This window comes from Monomorium pharaonis, chromosome 2, assembly GCF_013373865.1.
Source record: "Monomorium pharaonis isolate MP-MQ-018 chromosome 2, ASM1337386v2, whole genome shotgun sequence".
NCBI classification, from domain to species: Eukaryota; Metazoa; Arthropoda; class Insecta; order Hymenoptera; family Formicidae; genus Monomorium; species Monomorium pharaonis.
Genome location: NC_050468.1, coordinates 26,811,748 through 26,831,950, shown reverse-complemented (window position 1 = coordinate 26,831,950; position 20,203 = coordinate 26,811,748). Strand labels below are relative to the sequence as shown.

General features: G+C 37.7%; 3 protein-coding genes across 6 annotated transcripts in view; 1 reads left to right on the top strand and 2 right to left on the bottom strand.

Annotated features, from left to right (window-relative positions):
• Positions 1 to 8,081, top strand: part of LOC105836406 (ras-responsive element-binding protein 1) — a 110,933-nt gene extending 102,852 nt beyond the window's left edge. For 3 of the 4 annotated variants that reach the window (XM_036282374.1, XM_036282373.1, XM_012680415.3), the window contains 2 exons: positions 54 to 4,517; positions 4,706 to 8,081. In XM_036282374.1, the coding sequence (XP_036138267.1) occupies positions 54 to 4,517; positions 4,706 to 5,299 (5,058 nt within the window). In that variant the 3' untranslated portion in view covers positions 5,300 to 8,081. Of the gene's footprint in view, positions 1 to 53; positions 4,526 to 4,705 lie in introns of all 4 variants that reach the window. The other variant, XM_036282375.1, reaches the window with a different exon arrangement.
• Positions 8,082 to 9,153: 1,072 nt separating this feature from the next.
• On the bottom strand, positions 9,154 to 12,793 carry LOC105836407. The gene is made up of 2 exons (XM_012680417.3): positions 12,515 to 12,793; positions 9,154 to 10,090 (listed from the first exon to the last, which is right to left on the bottom strand). The coding sequence occupies exons 1-2, from the start codon at positions 12,612 to 12,614 to the stop codon at positions 9,183 to 9,185; spliced, it is 1,008 nt and encodes a 335-aa protein (XP_012535871.1). The 5' UTR covers positions 12,615 to 12,793; the 3' UTR covers positions 9,154 to 9,182.
• A 1,762-nt stretch (positions 12,794 to 14,555) lies between these two features.
• Positions 14,556 to 19,548, bottom strand: LOC105836403 (NAD-dependent protein deacetylase Sirt6). Its single transcript, XM_012680407.3, has 7 exons — positions 19,142 to 19,548; positions 18,785 to 18,912; positions 18,109 to 18,227; positions 17,899 to 18,022; positions 17,468 to 17,641; positions 16,920 to 17,043; positions 14,556 to 16,833 (listed from the first exon to the last, which is right to left on the bottom strand). Exons 1-7 carry the CDS (start codon positions 19,205 to 19,207, stop codon positions 16,357 to 16,359), a joined length of 1,212 nt encoding a protein of 403 aa, XP_012535861.1. The 5' UTR covers positions 19,208 to 19,548; the 3' UTR covers positions 14,556 to 16,356.
• Between the last annotated feature and the right edge of the window lie 655 nt (positions 19,549 to 20,203).

The following is a 20,203-nucleotide window of genomic DNA, read 5'->3' as shown; positions in this document are numbered from 1 at the left end:
TGATGGTGTATAGCATGTATTTTCAATGCACATATTTTTCCTCGAAAATACAGGTTGAGCTGTCGGAGAATGGCACGCATCCATGCCCAACATGCCCATCGGTATTCACTAGTTCCCACGAACTGACGAATCACCTGCGCGGTCACAACTCACCTCGCAGCACGGACTGCAGCGGCGAAGAGGATTACAGCTGCGGCGTATGCAATAAGGTGCTCAGCTCGGCGAGCTCGTTGGACCGGCACGTGCTGGTGCACTCGGGTGAGCGGCCGTTCAAGTGCAAGTACTGCGATATGTCGTTCACGACGAACGGGAATATGAACCGGCACGTAAGGTGTACCCATCGGATGGTGTCGCCGAACAGCTGCACGGATTCGGAGGGCAGCAGCGGCTCGGAGAGACCTGCGGCGACGAGCCAGGATGAGTACAACAACAACGAGATAGCCAGGCGCAACTCGCCGGACCTGATCGATGAACAGCAACCGTCGCCCAGCAACAACCGCGTGAACAAACGGAAATGTTCGGACGAGGACGTCAGCGAGGACATAGACGAGCAAAGAAGACACAAGATCCTCTTAAACAGCACAAAGATGATCAGGTGTCGACCAGATGACGAGATGACGAAGGTTTTCGGTTGTGCAATCTGCGGCCAGGATTTTGCGAGCAGCGCTACTCTAGAGTCTCATATGGAACGCGTGCATCCAGGCTCCCCGGCCACGTGCGAGACTTGCAATCAGTCGTTCAAAAATCATCGCGCGCTGAACCTTCATCGTTCAATGAGACATTACAAAAAGAACCCGGAAGGTAGCAATAGTCGTAGCTTGCGCAACACCGTAGACGGTTTCAGGGATCTGACGTTCATCGACTTTTCATCCATCAAGTTTCCGACGATCGCCCGGGCGATGTGCGAGCGTGAGCTGCACCGGCCGGCCTCCGGCGAGGCCAACAGGTTCCAGTGTATGAAGTGCCTACACGCATTTCCTTGCAGGCAAGCTCAGCTGGCGCATGAGAAGGAATGCAAAGGTCCCTACAAGAACAAGAGAAACAGTAATGACAACAACAACAATAATGATATCAGTACCAACAACAATCTCGAGGCGGAACTGGAGGATCCAACTCCGCAGCCCGACGATTCCAAGACTAAGCGCGAGATGTTCTTTGCTGTGCTGGATCTGCAGAATAAGTCTTTGGCGCACGAGACAAAAGAGTCGCGGGAACCGAACGAGATCAGAGAGTCGAAGGAGACCAAGGATCTAGCGGATATCCCGAGCATTCTATCCGTCAGTCTGAATGGACTGCAGACCTTTCCTCGGTCGGACGCGAGCACGCCCGAGAACAACATCAAGTTTAATCCAAATATCGGCTCTTCAGGCTCTTCAGGCACTTGTTCGTCCGAGTACAATGAGGAGGAGGCACAAGACGCCTTCACCGCGGAATTCCGGAAGATGAAGCTGAAAGGGGAATTTCCGTGTAGACTGTGCACATCCGTATTCCCCAATTTACGGGCACTGAAGGGACATAATCGCGCACATATGAACGTAGAACCAGGCATGGCGTATCCGTGTAATATGTGCCCGTACACCAGCACCGATAAAGGAGCCCTGATGAAGCACCTAAGATCGCATAACGGTGACCGTCCGTTCGAGTGTTCCCTTTGCAATTACGCGTTCACCACCAAAGCGAATTGCGAGAGGCACGTGAAGAATCGTCACGGGATGATTAGCAAGGAAGATGTTAAGAACGCACTGATCTATCATCCGAGTGAGGATTCGACAAATGATAATATCGAAAGGAGTTCGCCCAGAGTCAGGGAGGATGTGCGGAAGACGCTTATTTATCCGAACGAACGCGAGGAGATTCCTCAACAGCAACAGATACATTATCCGTCTCTGGCAATGGATTGTAATCCTGGACCATCGACCGTCCACGCCGAGATGCTAATGAATCGATACGATAAGTCAGACGCGTTCACCAGAATAAAGATGCAGGCTCTCAATCTCGTAAAAAGAAACGCTGACGAAGCAAACCTGTCTCACGATCTAATCGTAAAGCCGAATTATTCGAAAATCGACGATGACGCTGAATCGCGATCGTCAGACGGCAGCGTGTCTCTAGTCAGTGATACCAAAACAGATATACACCAAAGAATTCAAGCTAGTCCGATGAACCTGACGAAACCCTTAACGAGCTCCGGGTTGAGCTCGGGCGAGGACGGTCCATTGGATCTGTCCATGGATGTATTGGATCTGAGCAGGAAGCGGAAAAGAGAAAACGAGGACTCTAGCTTGCAAGAGGACAAGCGATTTAAAAACAATCAACAAGAATTATACGCCACAAACCCAGCGTTGCTGCTAACCCAAGCCCTACTGAACCGAGCACGCGAGAGCTCACCGACGACGTCATTAGAGACTCTTTACGCGAATACTATCTATCGTAATTTTGGCACGTTAACCAGTGCCAGCATGATACCACCGTATTTTCTTGGCCCTCACATGTTCACCCAGGAATTAGCGAAGGGCAGGCTGCAAAAAGAGCTGGTGAGAGGGTTGCAATTGACCGGCGGCGGCACTCTTTCGGTTGATCCGTCAATGCCCAGCACTAGCTACGCGGCGTATACGCAAACGAGGGACACCCCGCAAACCTCGAGTGAGCAGAATGCCTACGCGAACTTGATGAATGCGCAGATGACAAACCAGAGCGCGCCGAGTCGTGAAAAAGCGGACAGTATCTCATCGAACGATCCTGTGAAGATGGTACTCAAGAACGGGGTATTGATCCCTAAGCAAAAGCAGCGCAGATATCGAACTGAGAGACCTTTCACCTGCGAGCACTGCACGGCGAGATTCACTCTGAGGAGCAACATGGAACGACATATTAAACAACAGCATCCACAATATTGGAGTCAAAGACCTCGTGGCGGACACTCAACTAGAGGCAGACCGCCCTCGAGTCATCCGACTATGGTACAGAATACTGGTCCATCGACCTCGCAGGTGACTCAACCGTATTCGAGCATTCTTCCGAACATTGACACGCCAGTGGTCACGCCGACGGATTACGGTACACATCCTATCTCGGACCAAGTGAAATACGCGATTCTGGCGCAACAGCTGAAAGCCAATAAAATAGAAGACAATGATTCGGAGGATGAGATGGTGATAGACGAGGAGTCGGCCGATCGGGACGCTCAGGAGTCGCAAGCTCAACGTGAGCCAAGCACGAGTCTGCTAAGAGATCAGTTGGAGAACAACGAGGGTGTCAAAGATATCATCGTAAAGACGGAAGCGGTGCCTGCGGAGGAAACCTCGGAGGAGACTCACGACGGTGAACAGGCCGCAAGAGATAACGACGACAATTCGGAAGAATCCGCGACGATTGAAAACAAGCCGATACGCGGTGAGGAAACCACCACGACCGAATCCGCCAGCAAAGAGCAGGGTAAGCTCGAGGACGGAGCGCCCGATCTCGCGAGCGTCTCGAAGCTCTTGGACAACGCGTCTCAGCAATATCAGCAATTCCAGCCGCAATACCTGAGTGACGAGGAGGGTCCCGTCGCGTCGACCAGTGGCAACAATTCCGGCAGCGAGAAGTCCGATTCGATGAACTCTTTGAACTCCGGAAACGATTCCTCGCCAAACAAGAAGAGGAAAAAAAAGAAGAAATCCGCGTACTCGATGGCGCCGAATCGTGTCGTGTGCCCATATTGCGAACGCCAGTTCCCGTGGACCTCGTCTCTGAGACGACACATCCTCACCCATACCGGCCAGAAGCCGTATCAGTGTATTCACTGTTCTCATCATTTCACCACCAAGTCCAACTGCGACCGCCACCTGCTGAGGAAGCACAAGGCGAAGGCAAACAAAATGCGCCGCGCCAGAAATTCATCCTCGCCAGACGCCCAGGTGGTCGCCAGCAGCAGCAGCAGCAGTAGCAATGGCAATAACACGTTCTCCATGAGGAACGTGCCCGAGAGGCCGTTCAAATGCCATCAGTGTCCGAGCTCGACGTTCGCCACGTTAGGTAACCTGAAGAAACATCGGTCGAGCAAGCACTCGCGCAAGACCGCGTCCAGGTCGGAGTCTAGCGATCAGCAGAACAGCCCGCCGCAGTGCGCCACGCAGAACGATCAGAGCGACTACGAGAGTCGCTCGTCGAGCATGTCTGACAACGGCATGGAGACCGCGACGTCCGCCCCCGTGGCGGCGAAGCCGACCACCAATGCGTCCCCCTCGATAAACGACGCCACTAGGTCGCGCAAATCACCAAGATTGTCGCCGAGTCCCGGTGACGTACCTTTCAAGTGTTACCTGTGCGACAGCGGTTTCTCGGAACGCCAGGACTGCTTGGACCACATCAAGATGAATCACAAGCGCTCGTACGAGATGCTGAAGGCCAAGGGCGCCCTCGATATGGCATCGATGAACATAGACGCAACCGAGGATCATATGATGACGTCGCAGCAACATCCTAGCGACGGGGAAGAGAAGAAGGGCCGTTTTCCCGATTACAGCAACCGAAAGGTAATAAGGTATAAGGGAACTGAAAAGATTTCTAAAGAAAAAAAAAAATACACATACGGCATAAAACGCAAGATATTCACGTAAAAAAGAAGAATTAATCGACGTTATCTCGTTGGTGCTTTCGCTAGTTTCGTATGGCTCAATTGTAATATGATTCGAAGTAACACCCCTTTATCTTCTTCCCTCAGGTTGTGTGCGCTTTCTGCATGAGACGATTCTGGTCCGCGGAGGATCTCCGACGACACATGAGAACTCACACGGGCGAGAGGCCTTTTGAATGCGACATTTGCACCAGGAAATTCACGCTCAAACACAGTATGCTGCGCCATCGTAAGAAGCACGAGTCGGTAGACTCCGCCATGTACATAGGCAACAGCGGCGATGAGGAGCCGCCCGCGCAGCCGCCGACGATAACCCCCAGGAGTCAACAGCACTCGCCGATTTCCACCAACACCAGCAGGCCCCGCACCCAGGACAGAATCTCCCTGCCGACCGTCGCATCGGTGGCAACGGCGGATGCGGCGCCCTGTGCCCTGATGCGTTACAATCACTACGACAACATGGCCACTCTCACCGGCAGAATGGCGAACGATGGTCCCCAGGGCACCGCTCCCGCACCCCTGCCTTCCCCACCGCTACCTGCGGAGGTCCCCAGCGAAAGCGGAGACAACGATCTAATCTCCAATTTGCTAGGAATACGCGAGAAAGGTTTGCTCGACAAGGTTCTGCTGAGCTCGGCAGACGACGCGGCAAAGTTGCTGGGGGTCAATCATAGCGAGTGATCGGACGTTCGATCACGTAGGAGAAACAGACGGAGAGAAGCGAAGTGCGATCAGACACGTAAATCGCGTGAATAGATTGGAAGTAATTAAATCGAGTATGGAACTCTACTCGAGATGTTAATTGGTACATATTCGTATTTCAGTAGATTTTAGCAGATTAAGGCAAAAAAGCAGAATTGTAGTTTCCGCTTTTGTGTCGTAATGTGTCGTTCGAAAGTTTGCTAGATCAAAAGTCAATCACCATCGTCTGATCGCACGCCACTTTCTTCTATGGTTCGTGAGCACAGAAGATAGGATTATTCATCGACTTTAGATTATCCGTCGAATTCCTCGGTTCTCCGTCTAAGGTTCACGATCGTGCCTTATATTCCTTATCAATTTGTCGCACGTGTTCGTATAAAACACCGTAGTGTTTCGAAGTTTATCTTGATGAAATCAACTGTGAGTAGTAGCCAGAGTGTCATTATACGCTGCATACAATATTAAAACTTCACGGTTCTTAACGATAACATACCGGGGATTTTCAACGAGTTTACTTACTTACATTGCAGAAAGCAGATGATGCGAATGAATCGACAGGAAAAGTTGCTTTATGTAAAAATTATTTTTCATTATATTAATGTTCTTGATTAAATCTTACTTTTCTACGGTTTACAATATAATAGAAACTTCTAAGAATATAAAAGACTATGGAAGCACTCGTTCTCGAAGTCAATCCCCGATTTTGATAAAATTTCGAGATAGTTATAAGAAATTCCTTTCAGGTGTTACGATTCACTTGTATTTTTTGCACAGGTATTCGTTGTGAGCTACGGCGAGGTATATTATTTGCTATCATGACGTACATTTTTCTTATCATTCAAAAGTACCTGCGCTACATATTCCATTCAGTTTATTAATTGTCGATGGGACAATTTTAAAAAATACAACATGGTGCATCTTCCTCTTTTATCAACACATCCAAATCACTTACGCTTCTGGCATAAATTCCTTCGTAATGCCTCGGGCTTTCGTTACGAGAAGCGCGTTCTTCGTGATCCCACTCTTTGTACTGTGTGTACATATATACATATATGTATCTCTGAGGATTGTAACAATCCGAGTATATACATCTTAAGATTTACATCATGATTTCGCGAGCGCGTTAAAGATAATTAAATACATTATCAAATGCACTTATTATCCGAGATGAAACGTGCATTAATCAACAGACAACGCATATATATTGTTTGTATTCATTTAACGCGCAGTATTAGGCGTACGGTTGCGACGGTACGCGCGGTCGTAGATCCTCAATTCTCTCAAATCATAACGCCGTTGTGACGGGATATTCGTATGAGGAATCAAGAAAAAAAGCAGGAAAAAGAAAAAAAAAATCAGCCTCCTTTTTCCTAGTAAAAGAAAGTTGAAATTCGCGAATGTTCTTCGCGACGCAGACAAAGCGGACGCTGCATTTAAATCCAAAGATGAATTCATTTTACGCAATGAATTATTCTAAGTTAGCCATACGCATTAGGGTCTTATTTATTGTTAGTCATGTACTTCTACATGAGAGTGAGAAAAACTTAAACGTAACTTAGAGTGTGAATGTGACTAGCACATAGTCGTTAGGTCGCCGTGACGTTATTTGATGATGTGCCGCGTTCCGGACTCGGATGTTCCGGGGGACCGTTTCCGGCTGCGACTTCAGAAATCTCGAGATTGCCGAGGGAATTCACTCGAGAATCGCAGATCGCATATAGCTATGTATACCAATCGCATTGATTTTATTTTATTGTCCCTTTCGAGACAGCGAGCGAGACGAGATGCAATTCTTCACGCAAAACGATATGTAGAGCGCGCGGAGCAATATTTATGATGAAGTTTATATATTACTACCAATTAATTAGATAGCAATGTCTCGTCGCATTATGTGGATCTTAGTGTATATAGATAGCTCGATTATATCTTTCGCGGATGCAATTATACCAAATGATTAACTTGAGCTAGGTATTTAGATTAGATTAGAGCGATGAAAGTTATAGATTTAACTAGGCCAAAGGGAAACGATTTGTATTTCCTATATTCCTTTACCCCGTTCATCCCATCTTGTTGTTCGTTTGTGCTTTTACGCGTATACCGTCTCTACTTACATCACAGTCTCTCTTCGATCTTCTCCTCTCCTGTCTCTACACAGGCACACACGAATACAAATACAAACATAAAAACACACACATATACACACCCACACACACATGCGATATTTATTATTTTATAATAGAGACGATTGTACATGGCTGTAATACACTTTAGCAAAGTCCGAAACGAAGTTGGGAATAACGTTCAGTAACATCGTTCTTGATCTCGTACTGGCGCATTTCCTTACGATGTCTCTGTCGCAGGACGTTTGCAGATTCAGTTCCCGTCTATAATTAAAAAAAAGAAAAAGAAAAAAAGAGAGGTTTCCTTACAAAGCGACGTTTCGCAAAGGAAAGATTCAAATTTCCTTTACAAGCGGACCGAGTTTACAAATATCCTGTGATAGACGCATTATGCGCAGATATATTTAAGGCTTCTTGGCGCATACGTATGCTGTAGGCGAACGAAGGAAAATGATATTTATCAAAGCGAATGAATCTGTTTGAAACCTCTCGAGTGACATTTTCTGCTCCCCCTCCTCTCCCCTCCCGACTGTCGTGAAAATTAAGATATCAAGTAATCATTGTAGCGCACGTGTACATGAATAAGTTATATTCTCTAATTTAAATCAGGAATAACAATAAACGATATGCAATGGAATCAACGTTGACATTCGTCTTTTATTTTCTTTTTACACCTTTTCCATTATCGAATGATTAACAATTCTTATCGAACTCTTTGGAGTAATCTACAAACAAATGTTCTTTCAGATTTGGTATACAAACTGTCACAAAGTAAATGTTCTGCGACTTGATTTGTAATTGAATTATTAAATTATTTAATGAAATTATTAAAACATTAAAAATTAAAGTTATACGATAAGCAGTCTTAAAAAGTTAAGAAAGTAATTTATATTGTATCAATGATATGTCGTTTACAATTCTTATGGTTTAAATTGGCATTATTAAAATTTAAGTTTTTTACACGATAACAAACACGATATCTATTCGGCAAAAATCAATATTTAATTAAAGATATCTAGTAAATATATTTATTTAACGTTCTACTATTTATTGTCGACATGATATATACGTTCAAAAAAAAAATTTAATATCTTAAGATAATTTTAGTTTTAAATAATTTAGATTTAAAACACTTAGATATTTAAAATGTTTAAAGTTGTCAGATTTCAGTTTTGAATGTTCAATATTTTAAATCTAACACCATTAAAAATATTTTAATATCTTAAAATTAAACACTTCTTTTGGGGTGCATCCCAAATAAATTAAATATTTTTTTAATATTTTAAATTTTAAATAAACTAAATTTTAGAACTGATATTATTAATAACATAAATGGGAATTATATAAAATTTTTGTATATAATATTTTACCAAATAACAATCCTTTTAGTATGAAACTTAAGATTTACATTACATTCATATATTGTTCATAAACAGTATAATGCGTAAAAATACATTAAAAATTTTTTGCTTCCTTTAATGAATATAAATAATAAGTATATTTAATATTATCTTTAAAAAATTTAAAAAGAAAAATTTGCTAAAACTTACATTAAAAGTGTTTAATTTTAAAATATTAAAATTGAACGGTTTTAAACAATGTTTAGATTTAAACTGTTTAAAGTTGTTAAAGATATTTCAGGTTTAAGATTAGTGTTTTAAATCTAAACACCAATTTAAAAATGGAAACAAAAAATAAAATTTTAAAATTAAATATTTCTTCTGCGAGTGTTGTATATTTTTTCATAGAGATAACAATCTTAATTTCTTCGACAATTTTGAAACTGATGATGAACCGACATACGTTTTCGTCTCCTTCGCTTTTTCCAGTGTAGCTTCTGTTTCCTTTAAGTACTTCGTTACGTCGTTCTCAGTAAGATATGGCGCCTTGCCATCGTCATAAATGAGAAACCAATCGATTATATTCTTGTACAAGTTATCATAGAAAATTTGCGGCACATTGAAGGTCTTTCTCATCTCTTCTACGATTAGCTTCTCCATCTCGTGCTCGGAGGGCTGGCACACCATGAACACCAATTTCTTCAAGAAATCAAATATAATTTTTTCATCGTTTTTAATGTTGTACAACTGTATTATTATTCCTGGCTCCTTCTGCAATATTTTTATGTCAATGTGATATCTCTTGCCCTTTCCCTCGAATCCATAGAGTTTGTCGTTGTTCACAGGCACCAGGAAACTAAATGCGTTTATATCCATATTTGTAAAGATCGTCAGATCTGCAATCTGGTCGGACGTAATATTCTCAAAGTTGCCAAGCATATTCACGTAGGATTTAAACAAATAAATCAAACTGCCCTGACGATGAAATTTATTTGTGGATGTCAAGTAATAACTAGTAATATGGGCATGTTTCTGCAAAGATCTCTTGTGCCTAATTTGCACGAAACGATACATGTATTTTGTTTCGGAAGTGCTCCCATCTGCTTCTGTATTATGAGGGATATATTTCAAGACAAGATCGTGAAATCCGCGCGCCTTAGACACCTCCGTGGCCAACCACCATCTGCCGATTTTTGGATCGCTCTGGCACATCAGCTTCCATGTAACCCAAGTCAAGATTTTCATCTCGAACATGATACCGTGCATGATGCCGGTTTTTAAGTATGAGGCTCCATACTGGTCGTTCGGTTCTGCGAAATTGACATTACTCGCATTAGTATAAAATTAAAATAATGATAAGAATTTATAAGAAAAAAAACTCTCGATTGCTAATAAATCAAATTTGCCTTGTAAGCGAAAAAATCAATCATACAGCAGAATTTTTTATATAATACCATTGTATTAATAATGTTATCGTATTTCGCTAAAAAAAACTGGTATTTTATAAAAGTTTTTAAAATATATCTTATAAATATTAAATTTTTTAGAAAAATAAAATACATCTAAAAATTATTAGATATCTAAGAATTGAATAATAAACATTGCTATAGATTACCAATAATTAAAAATTACAAATAAAAAACATGAGAAATATCAATGTCCACTACCAAGAGCTATAAATCAATTGATAAAAAATCTTAGACAAAAAATGCTAACAAAGAAGAAATACGAATCGGTTGTAAAGTGACATATGATTCTTAGCGCGATTAAAGAGAGATATTGAGTTCTACATGTAGACCGCTGAGTAATATCTACTGGCAAATCGTTTCAAGAAATGCTTATTCAAGAGCATTGTGTACTATTGTGTGACTTTAAATGATATTTGTTATTTGATATTAAATTAATGAGAAAAAGATAATTCAATTAATATTTATTATAATCTTGTTAATAAATTGTAAAAATCGAGAGTAATGTTAAATATGGTCTAAACAATAAAAAAAAATATATATATAGGAATATAACGATATCGCGTGATTATACATCGGTTTTTGACTGTTCTGAAAATTATCGAATAGAGACAATGATTGAAGAAAAAATTATAACTAAAAATTATATGCAGGGTGTCTCTGAACATGTTGGTCAATGCTCGTAAAAAGGTAGAAGGAGAATCAAGATAAACATAAAAGTCCAATATTGTCTTCGGTTAGGTCCACCAATATCGAAGTATTAATTTTTCAAATTATGCGAATGAGAGCGCGCCGAGGAAAGAGCTCGATCCGCTCGAGCTATAACATGGAAGGAAAGATCTATCGTGAATGTACGATAAGCTTTTATTAAATTATTGTTCACAATTACGATAGAAATTAATTAGATTTTTGCAGATCCCGTACGCTAATATCTCGATTATTAGTGGATCTAACCCAAGACAATATTAGACTTTTCTATGTTCATCTCAATTCCTTCTAACTTTTTATGAGCGTTGACCAACATGTTCAGGAACACCCTGTATATACACACACAAATATATATATAAAACAAGATTATTTTAATTTTTATTGCAAAAAATTCAATGCTCGATTTTTCGCAATAAAAATATCATAGTACTGTAGCAATAATGTTATTGAGCAGAAACTATCAATCACAATAAATAATCAAATATTAAAGATGAATACACAAGTTATTAGACACTCTTCTACAAATTTAAGAGAAAGTTGCGAGAAAAAAAGAACCATTTATACTTTGCTATGTTGTGTGTTGTAAATGCATCTATTTTTAAAATAATCCTATTTCGGTAAAATCATCGTAAATACATAGATAAATGAGAGCATGTATAAATAGCGACTACATGATCAATCAATTAACAAATTAGTCAATAAAATTTAAAGACTAAAAAAAGACAGTTAAAATCAAAAGAGAAGATATCGATTTGTTTTAATTCCCACCAAACACCAAGTTACATGTAACGTACCTGTTAGTTGTAATTTCCCTACTCAACAATGTAATTGTAATATAACACGCGTGTTATATTACAATTATTGGGTGGGAAATTACAACAAGCATGTTATAATTACATAATATTACATGTAATTTTGTGTTTGCCGAGTTGTCAAAGTATTTGTTACTTTGTATGTTAAGTATGCAAAGAAATAGTTCGATATTTTTAAATTTGGCAAAGAATTACATGTAACCCAAATATAGACACTTTTAAAATTGTAACTGCAGTTACAAAAAAACAATTAACGTCAATCATTACATTGAAGAATACGTTCCTTGAAAGATATACGTTTGAAGCATGATGCAATCGCATATCGCGATTATAGAAGATTTAGATAATGCTCTACAGAGAATATTCTGCATCTGCAGTCTGCAAGTATTCGACTAAATACATTTAACGATCGTAAATACTAACAATTACGTAAACATCCCGATCACAGCCTTTTGTGATTGTTGCATTGACAGCAGAATAAGATACAATTATTACACGTATACACACACACACACCAAACGTACACACGACTTATAGGCCTATTCTGTAACTTTTAACAACAGTTCGATATCGTTATATTGTCGTTGTGCAGCTTTTTTGTCACATACATGTGCGGCAACGACAATGTAACGATATCAACACTGTCGTTAAGAGTTAAAGAATAGACCTATTATGCATACAAATCTCGTTCTATTTGTATTAACAGAATCCATAAATCTACATAGAACTACAATAATAAAATACTAACCGATCGCAATTGCAGTGGTGTGGATTTTCTCGGTGAGTTTTGCATCCTTTGTCTGCTCACTGTCTTTTTTGTTCATGTTGAATCTAACACACTTGCTCATGATGCACGCACTGATATCCAGTTGATTTTAGACTAACTACGTGAAACACGATTCATTACACGTGCGACGATCGTCTCCCGAGTCCCGAACACCAGCGATCACGGTATAGTCCCGAAGAGCACAATGGGTCTCTCAGGAATCCCTACGGTGCATATGTGCACGGGTGGGAGGAGATGGACGCGATTTGAGTGGTCGTGCGCGCGACACTTGAGAAAAAAATATTTAGAAATGAAGGCGATAAAGATAACGATGAAGCAGGCAAACGGGGCTGAATTCCTTTGCTAATAGCACATATTTTCTTAGGACATATTTTTTTCTATCCTTCATAGATCATTTCAAGATAAAAATTTACGACGAGATGAAGTATAAAATCCACGATGAAAAATTTTACAACTGCTAATCGCCGATTTAAGAAATTTATAATAAATATTTTATATAATTATATAGAATATTTCATGTTATTCTGCGCATTCTCTTTCGGCTTTTCGTGAAATCTGTACACTCATTATTGGAATTAAAAAATCTAAACTAAAAAAATTAATGAGATTATTAATTTACAAACGTTTTTTTATTAGAACCGGAAATATATTAATTTTTTATTTTATTTCTAAAACTATTTATTTTGTATTATTTTGTAAATACATATCTTACTAGCCATAAAATTATTTTTTTTAAATAATTTATTCTATATAATAATTTATACTAATTCTAATTCCAATAACAGATAAATATTTAAGTTTAATAATCGTATTCATTATTTTATTTTAAATTATTGAGTGTTCAATAATTTAAAACAAAAAGCAACGTAAAATAATGCACGAATATGTTGCGCGAACATTTTTATAATTATATAATTTTTATTAGTTTTACTTGCAAAATTTATTAATTATAAAATTATCCATTATTATGTATACAAAGATTAAAATATACCACATAGTTTCTGAAAAATAATTATTTTGATAATTTTTCCTTAATTTTCTATTTTTTAATTTATCTTTTATCTAAATCTAAATAATAAGTTTATAGAGTATATAAATGCAAAAATATATATATAGGAACTTAATTATTTTTCATAAAGGTTCAAAAATTTTAGTTGATGAAATATTTACGAAACAATATTTTTAATTTTCTTAATAAACATGCTAAGATTTTTTTCTTGACCTCCCTCCAAAAGATTTCAGATTTAACATCTCTTAATTTTTTTGTTTTTTGTTACATTTTAATGAAACTTCTATAGACTTGGGTCATATATATATATATAACATTTTTTCTTATTTTTTTAGAATACATATACTGCTTCAGTTAATCGTTAAAACAAAGGACACCCATTGTACATAATTTTTTGTATCAAGTATTAATATCTCATTATATTTAAATAACTATAATTTAAAAAATTACAGAAAAAATATTTAAAAATTACCAGATGTATTATTAAAAAATGTTTCTATATCGATATTTTATTCTTTCTTGTAAAAATCGAGTTTTTATTGCAACGGTAAAGATAAATTACTTCTTCGAATGATAAACAAGAAATACAGATAATGTGAATAGTAATCAGTGTTTTTAAATTTGTTATCGACATTTCCGAGATATCCCTATAACACTGTGTGACATCTCTGTTCGTGTTACCACAACAAATTTTATAATTATAAATTCATTCGAATCTAGAGACATTTTAAACTGAAATGTTCGCTAGGGAAGTGTTAATTTTTATACAATGGTACGTTCGTAATGTTATAAATATAAGAATTATCGCATATTATGAATTATACGTTATAAATGGGGAAATCCCCATTTTTATTTTACATATTTTTCGTATGCATATATAAAACTAAAAGATATATTCTTTTTATTTGACCTTTCTTTTACATTAAGCTAAATGTCATAATATAATTTAGTGATTTTCATGGACTAAGGTAGTTGGAAAGATTACACACAATATATATAACCTTTTTATAGGTGTTTTTTATTTCGAATATTATATCGGCGAATAGTAATGATTACTTAAATAAAGTCATGTATTACGATGAATGAAGCGCAAACATTACTATGTACATATAAATATTACACGATTCGCTATATCGCATTCTATCGAAATGCACTCTACGAGTGACAGCTTGTATAATCTACGCGCGAAAATCGTTTAGCGTACTAACTGCGAGATTGTTTTAAAACTTTTACTTTCAACATTCCCTTCAACACTATATGGAAAAAGGCGCACTCTGTTAAAAATTCAACATCTGAATTTATTGGACAATCTAACATCAGCAAATAGTGCTATTAGTTTTACTTATTAAACATGTGCTTTGTATTATGACGCGCAAATCGGTCCCCCAATCGTATGCGCTGTCAATTTTCGTAAGGCGAACATACCTGAACATCGAGGACGATCAACGGGACCCACAATAATCTATTTACGAAAGCAATTATCCAGGAAAGTTACACAGGAAATGTCGCCAGTAGAAACGATGTTGGATTCACGATTTCTTTATGATCCGATCGTTCGTAATGCCATATTAAAGATTTTTTTTTATATTTTGCCCCTTTCTTAACGGTTTATTTCAACCTTCAATACTGATAAAATGTTTAAAATAATCCTAATGGAGATATACGCTTCTTTCATATGTATTTTTTGCAGGATACACATATCTTTTGCATCACTGAATATTGCAGAATCAATGAAATATATTGCAGAATCAATGAAAGGATTGGAAGATAGAGGAAAAGTATGTATATAATAAAGATCTCTAATTCTTTAATAGATAATATAAAAATCTGTCAGAGACATTTCAACCATTTATGGGCATAAATTATATATGTATTCTAGGCAGCTCTCATATCTGTATTGTTCTTCTTATTATGATCAAGCAACTACTTCAAATTCAACTATTCTCAATTAAAAAAAGCTTATGGAAGTTCTTACTAGCGAAATGTCTTCTAGGAAGATCTCTTTTATCGAAAAACCTTATTATTAATCTATAGTGGAAAAAGTATCGTCATTATGCACGAGAAATCTGGAACACGTTGCTTGTCGAGAGATTTGATCTCTCTATATCGAATCTCTCGTCGCAGTATCTAATATGCATATGCGTAAATATATATATATATATATATATTTATATATATATAGGCTAGTTATAAAAAGCAGATGCAGCAAACGGAACTTTGTAGACACTAATAAGAATATATACAACTATCGGAATATTTTCACTGGTTTCATCATAAATGACATGTCCTGGAAACAAAATTATGGGACCGTATTCTTATTGCACATTTAATGTTAAATGTTTTATACTCAATCAGTACGCATTTTAAAAATCATACGATTCGAAATATTATTCTCTTGTCGGAGGCGAAAACAATATTTTGTTATTGCTTTCTAAATACACAAATTCGAATAAAAATATATGTGAATATAGAAACAACAATCTTGGCAAATATAATTATTTTAAAATTATGTTCATTGTGTTCATGTTCGTATATTTCTTTAAATAAAAAAAAATAAACAGAGAAATAAAGAGAAAAAGAAAAAGGAGACAGTGGGAGGACAGATGAAAAAGAGTCACATTTAATACTAAATGTGCAGCGAATATGCTTCAAATGCCTATTGAACATCAGCAAATCTATCGCATATTTCATACGAACAATGAACATTATTCAATTATGCACTCATAAGTAACTGTAGCGTACACTGAGAATAATAATCGAAATAGTAGAATGGGAAATTATTACTTCATTAAAACTACACCGTTTGATTCATTTTCATATCAGTATGCTCCGATGCTTCCATCGCATATCTACACGTTTCAACATCCTCCGCGTTTTCTTCTGTCTTAACAGAGTCGTCAACCACAAGATCATTATCGGTCTTACACATTTCACCTGATGTGGTTATATTATTACCATCTGTTTTGATTTCTTGCTTAACTGTAAATGCTTGCTTCCTGGCTTTAGTTTCCTTTTTGTCTGTTCTCTCCCTCTCGTACATAAAAGTTTTCCGTTTCCTTCGCATCGGCTTGCACACCTTTTTGTACAGCACGTTCATCTCCTTTACTCTGCTGGTCGGAATCGTCCAGTCCATCTCTTTAGCCGTTGTGTCAGAATTTCGTGTCGGATCCATACTGCTTTCATACTCTGGAATTTCCAATCCCAATTTCTTCATAACCGCGATTATTATCTCATCAACGTTGCCATTAATGATTAAGTCAGCTTTCTTATCCTGCAAATGCATTTTTATTTCGACAGTGAGATCGCGAAAGACCTTATACAAGTTTTTACAAAAATTACGCCGTGTAATAAACTTACATGTTTCGTCGGTTGCAGATTACATATAACGAGACGGCCTCCGTATTTTTTCGTATATAAAGGCAGATTACCACTTGGAATAATTTGTAACGTCGTTCCCAAGCATATACTCAAATCAGCGACACTAAAAGAACATTAGTATAAACACTTAGGCCCGGTTCCACAACTCACGGTTAAATTAACTGGCCGATTATTCCATTGGAATTGATCAATCGTATTTGTCGTTAAGCAAAAGTAACAAATACGATTGGTCAATTCCAATGGAATAATCGGCCAGTTAATTTAACCGTGAGTTGTGGAATCGGGCCTTAATAGTTAATATCGAGATTATATATAACGCATTATTTTAGGTAACTAAATATTCTCAAGAATTTTTATTACAAAACCTGAAATCTCCTGCAAGACGTACTAAAAATCATGTATATGTTATATCTACTTATAACTTAAATATAATTCTTGATATACGAATATGCTTGCATTCATAACAACTTTGAGCATTTTATTTTAAGTTATTTTGAAGGTTGATACGTAATATTATAATCACTTACCTGGAGTGAAGATCAGACAGTGTCAAGTCGCTGTCTGGTAAATTATGCTCCCAATCAAGAATGGTGTCGTGCATTCGGCCACGGCATGGACGACCACCTATCTGTTCCGATCTGCATACAGTATCTAAAGATTTTTTCCCCACACTTTTGGTTGCAAAATTACGAATAAATTGTCTGAAAAATTAATTTAAATTTCCAGTCAATTTCAAATTTTTATTTCAATGTTTTTCTTGTAAAAAATTTAATATAGTTGCTATAGTAAATTGTTACTTGGTTACACAATTTTTTTAGTGAATTAAGCATACAATTAAATTTAACAATTTATATATTTTTTTAATGACGTTTTCTTATGTACATATTGTTTTGATTAAATTTTTATGTATGTCTGTCTGTGTATGTATGTGCATGTGTATGTGTGTGTGTGTACAAACCTGCCACATTTGTCACATTGTTCTGTAAACATATTTCCATGCAGCTCTGCAAGATACTGCCTCTGTACTCCTGATCGTAGATGTAGTCCATCTATATTTTGGCTTATGATAAACTTAACTTTTTCTAAAAAAAAAAGACAAAAACAAAATCATGTAGAAGACATGATATGTGAAAAGAAAATTAATTTTTTAGTTTATTTGCCAACTTACTGGCCTCTATCAATTTTTTCAGTGCCATATGTGTCTTTGTAGGGATCGCTTCATCAAAAGAGATGTTCATGGAAGGTTTTAAACCTTTCTGCTCCAATGTCCATACACCATTTGTACCCCTAGTACACAAAAGAATGTTTCCCAAATTGGCCGATACAAACATGCGTTATATTTCATTATGAAATTCCTTAGTTGTTCAATTTGTCAATTTAAATCATAAACTTTGTGTACCTGAAATTCATTTTTTTTTTCTTTTTCTTCTCTTAATTTCAAATTGTAATATAAATATCAAGATTGACATATGAACATCAAATATAATAATCAATTTTGAAATATAAACATCAATACCTTATCAAAACTGAGACACAAAATTCAGACAAGTTATTAAAGTTTTAAGTTTTTACGCAAATTAAAAAATATATGTTGCAATACTAGGTGCAAAACAAAGAAAATTCGTTTTCATTAAAGTACATAAGAAGCACCGTTACAACTCAAATATACTTTCGTCTCTCGTACTCGATCTTCAAAAATCTCTCCTGCATCTTCGGGATTACATCAGACCACAGTCTTCCTTGGAAGTGGATAGGAAAATGGTTTAAGGGGATGGAGCTCAGAGTTGTGGACGGAGGCGTGAAATTCGTACAATCTCAAGAAACAGCAATAGTGCGATAGTCACCGAAAATCGGGAATACCCGCCGCGGTGCTGATACCGGCGCCGGTGTGGACGACGACGTGACGCGCGCCCTGTATCCAGTCGGCCAGGAGACCACATTTCAGCCGAAGAGTCTCGATGCTGTCATATCTCTGCAACAACAGAAGAGGAATGAGGAAAACAGAATTAAGAAAAAAAAAAAAGGAAATCGGAGCGGGGGAAAAAAGGAGAAAAAAAAACAGCATTTTTTTTCTTCGCTCGACGCTCCGCGCGAGGAACCTGCAACGGAGGGTGAAACGCCATCGCGCATTTACCGCTGAGAAAAGAAAGGAGGAAAAAATCTCGTCCCGCCGAGATTTCATTCTTCTGTTTTTTTTTTACCTCCTCCAGTCCCAGCACTCCTTTGTTTTCGTATGGCGATAACCCGTCTGCGTAGCTCGATGACATTTTTGCGCGTCCGCAGAGCCCTTGGCGATGGTCCCGTCCCAATATCTCTGATCACGACGCCTCGAGGGAACGCCACGAACGGCGATACGTGCCCGTCGTCTCACACGAAAGCGGGGTTTCCGACGCGATTTCAGCCGCACTCCGACCGCCCTTCCATGTGCCAGACGAATACGTAAACAATATGAATCGAGAGCTAATGACCGCGTGCTGTTATGTTTATACGCTACGAATGACGATAAGTGATAGGAAACTCGAGACCCGCGGAGAACGCATTCTGTTTTATAGACTGCACTGCATGCAACGAAATGGCACTTGAACAGAAAGAAGATAATAAACCCCCCGGGGCATGCGCCCTGAGCCGCGCGCGGACCCGTAGGAGCGGCGACCGGTCGTTTCGGGCTACAAGCGGCCGCTTTTGGGTTCGTCTCGCGTGTATTCAATTCATGCACGAGCCATCGACCGAGCAAGCAGGGCGGGAATTTCAAACCGGCCTAACTAACGAACGTCGGAACGTTTCCATTTTTCAATCACAATTTATAACTGTTATATGTTATAATTTAAGAATAATACTTTACACAACGGATATTTCGTGACGTTTATATTACTTGTATCTATTGTTTTCTTTTATGTTAATATAAATGTGCAAATGTTACGTACCATTTACTTAAGAATATGTAATGTTTTAGTATTCAAAATTGGATAATTGAAACTCGTAGATATAAAAAAAATATTAAATTTATTTAATCTATATTATGATTGTAAGTAATTTTATTTTTACAAATTGTGACTAATTTAATATAAATAATACTTTTTGCAAATAACTTTTTAAATTGAACATAAATTAATCTTACCGTAATTTATTTTGATTGTTTTAGTTTTCTATTTTATTCTATTTTAATGTAAGTAAATTTTATAAACCATTAACTCCAACTTGATTTAGTTTTAAAAAATATTAATTTATCTCGTTTACCTTTAATAATATCGATGTTAATCTTT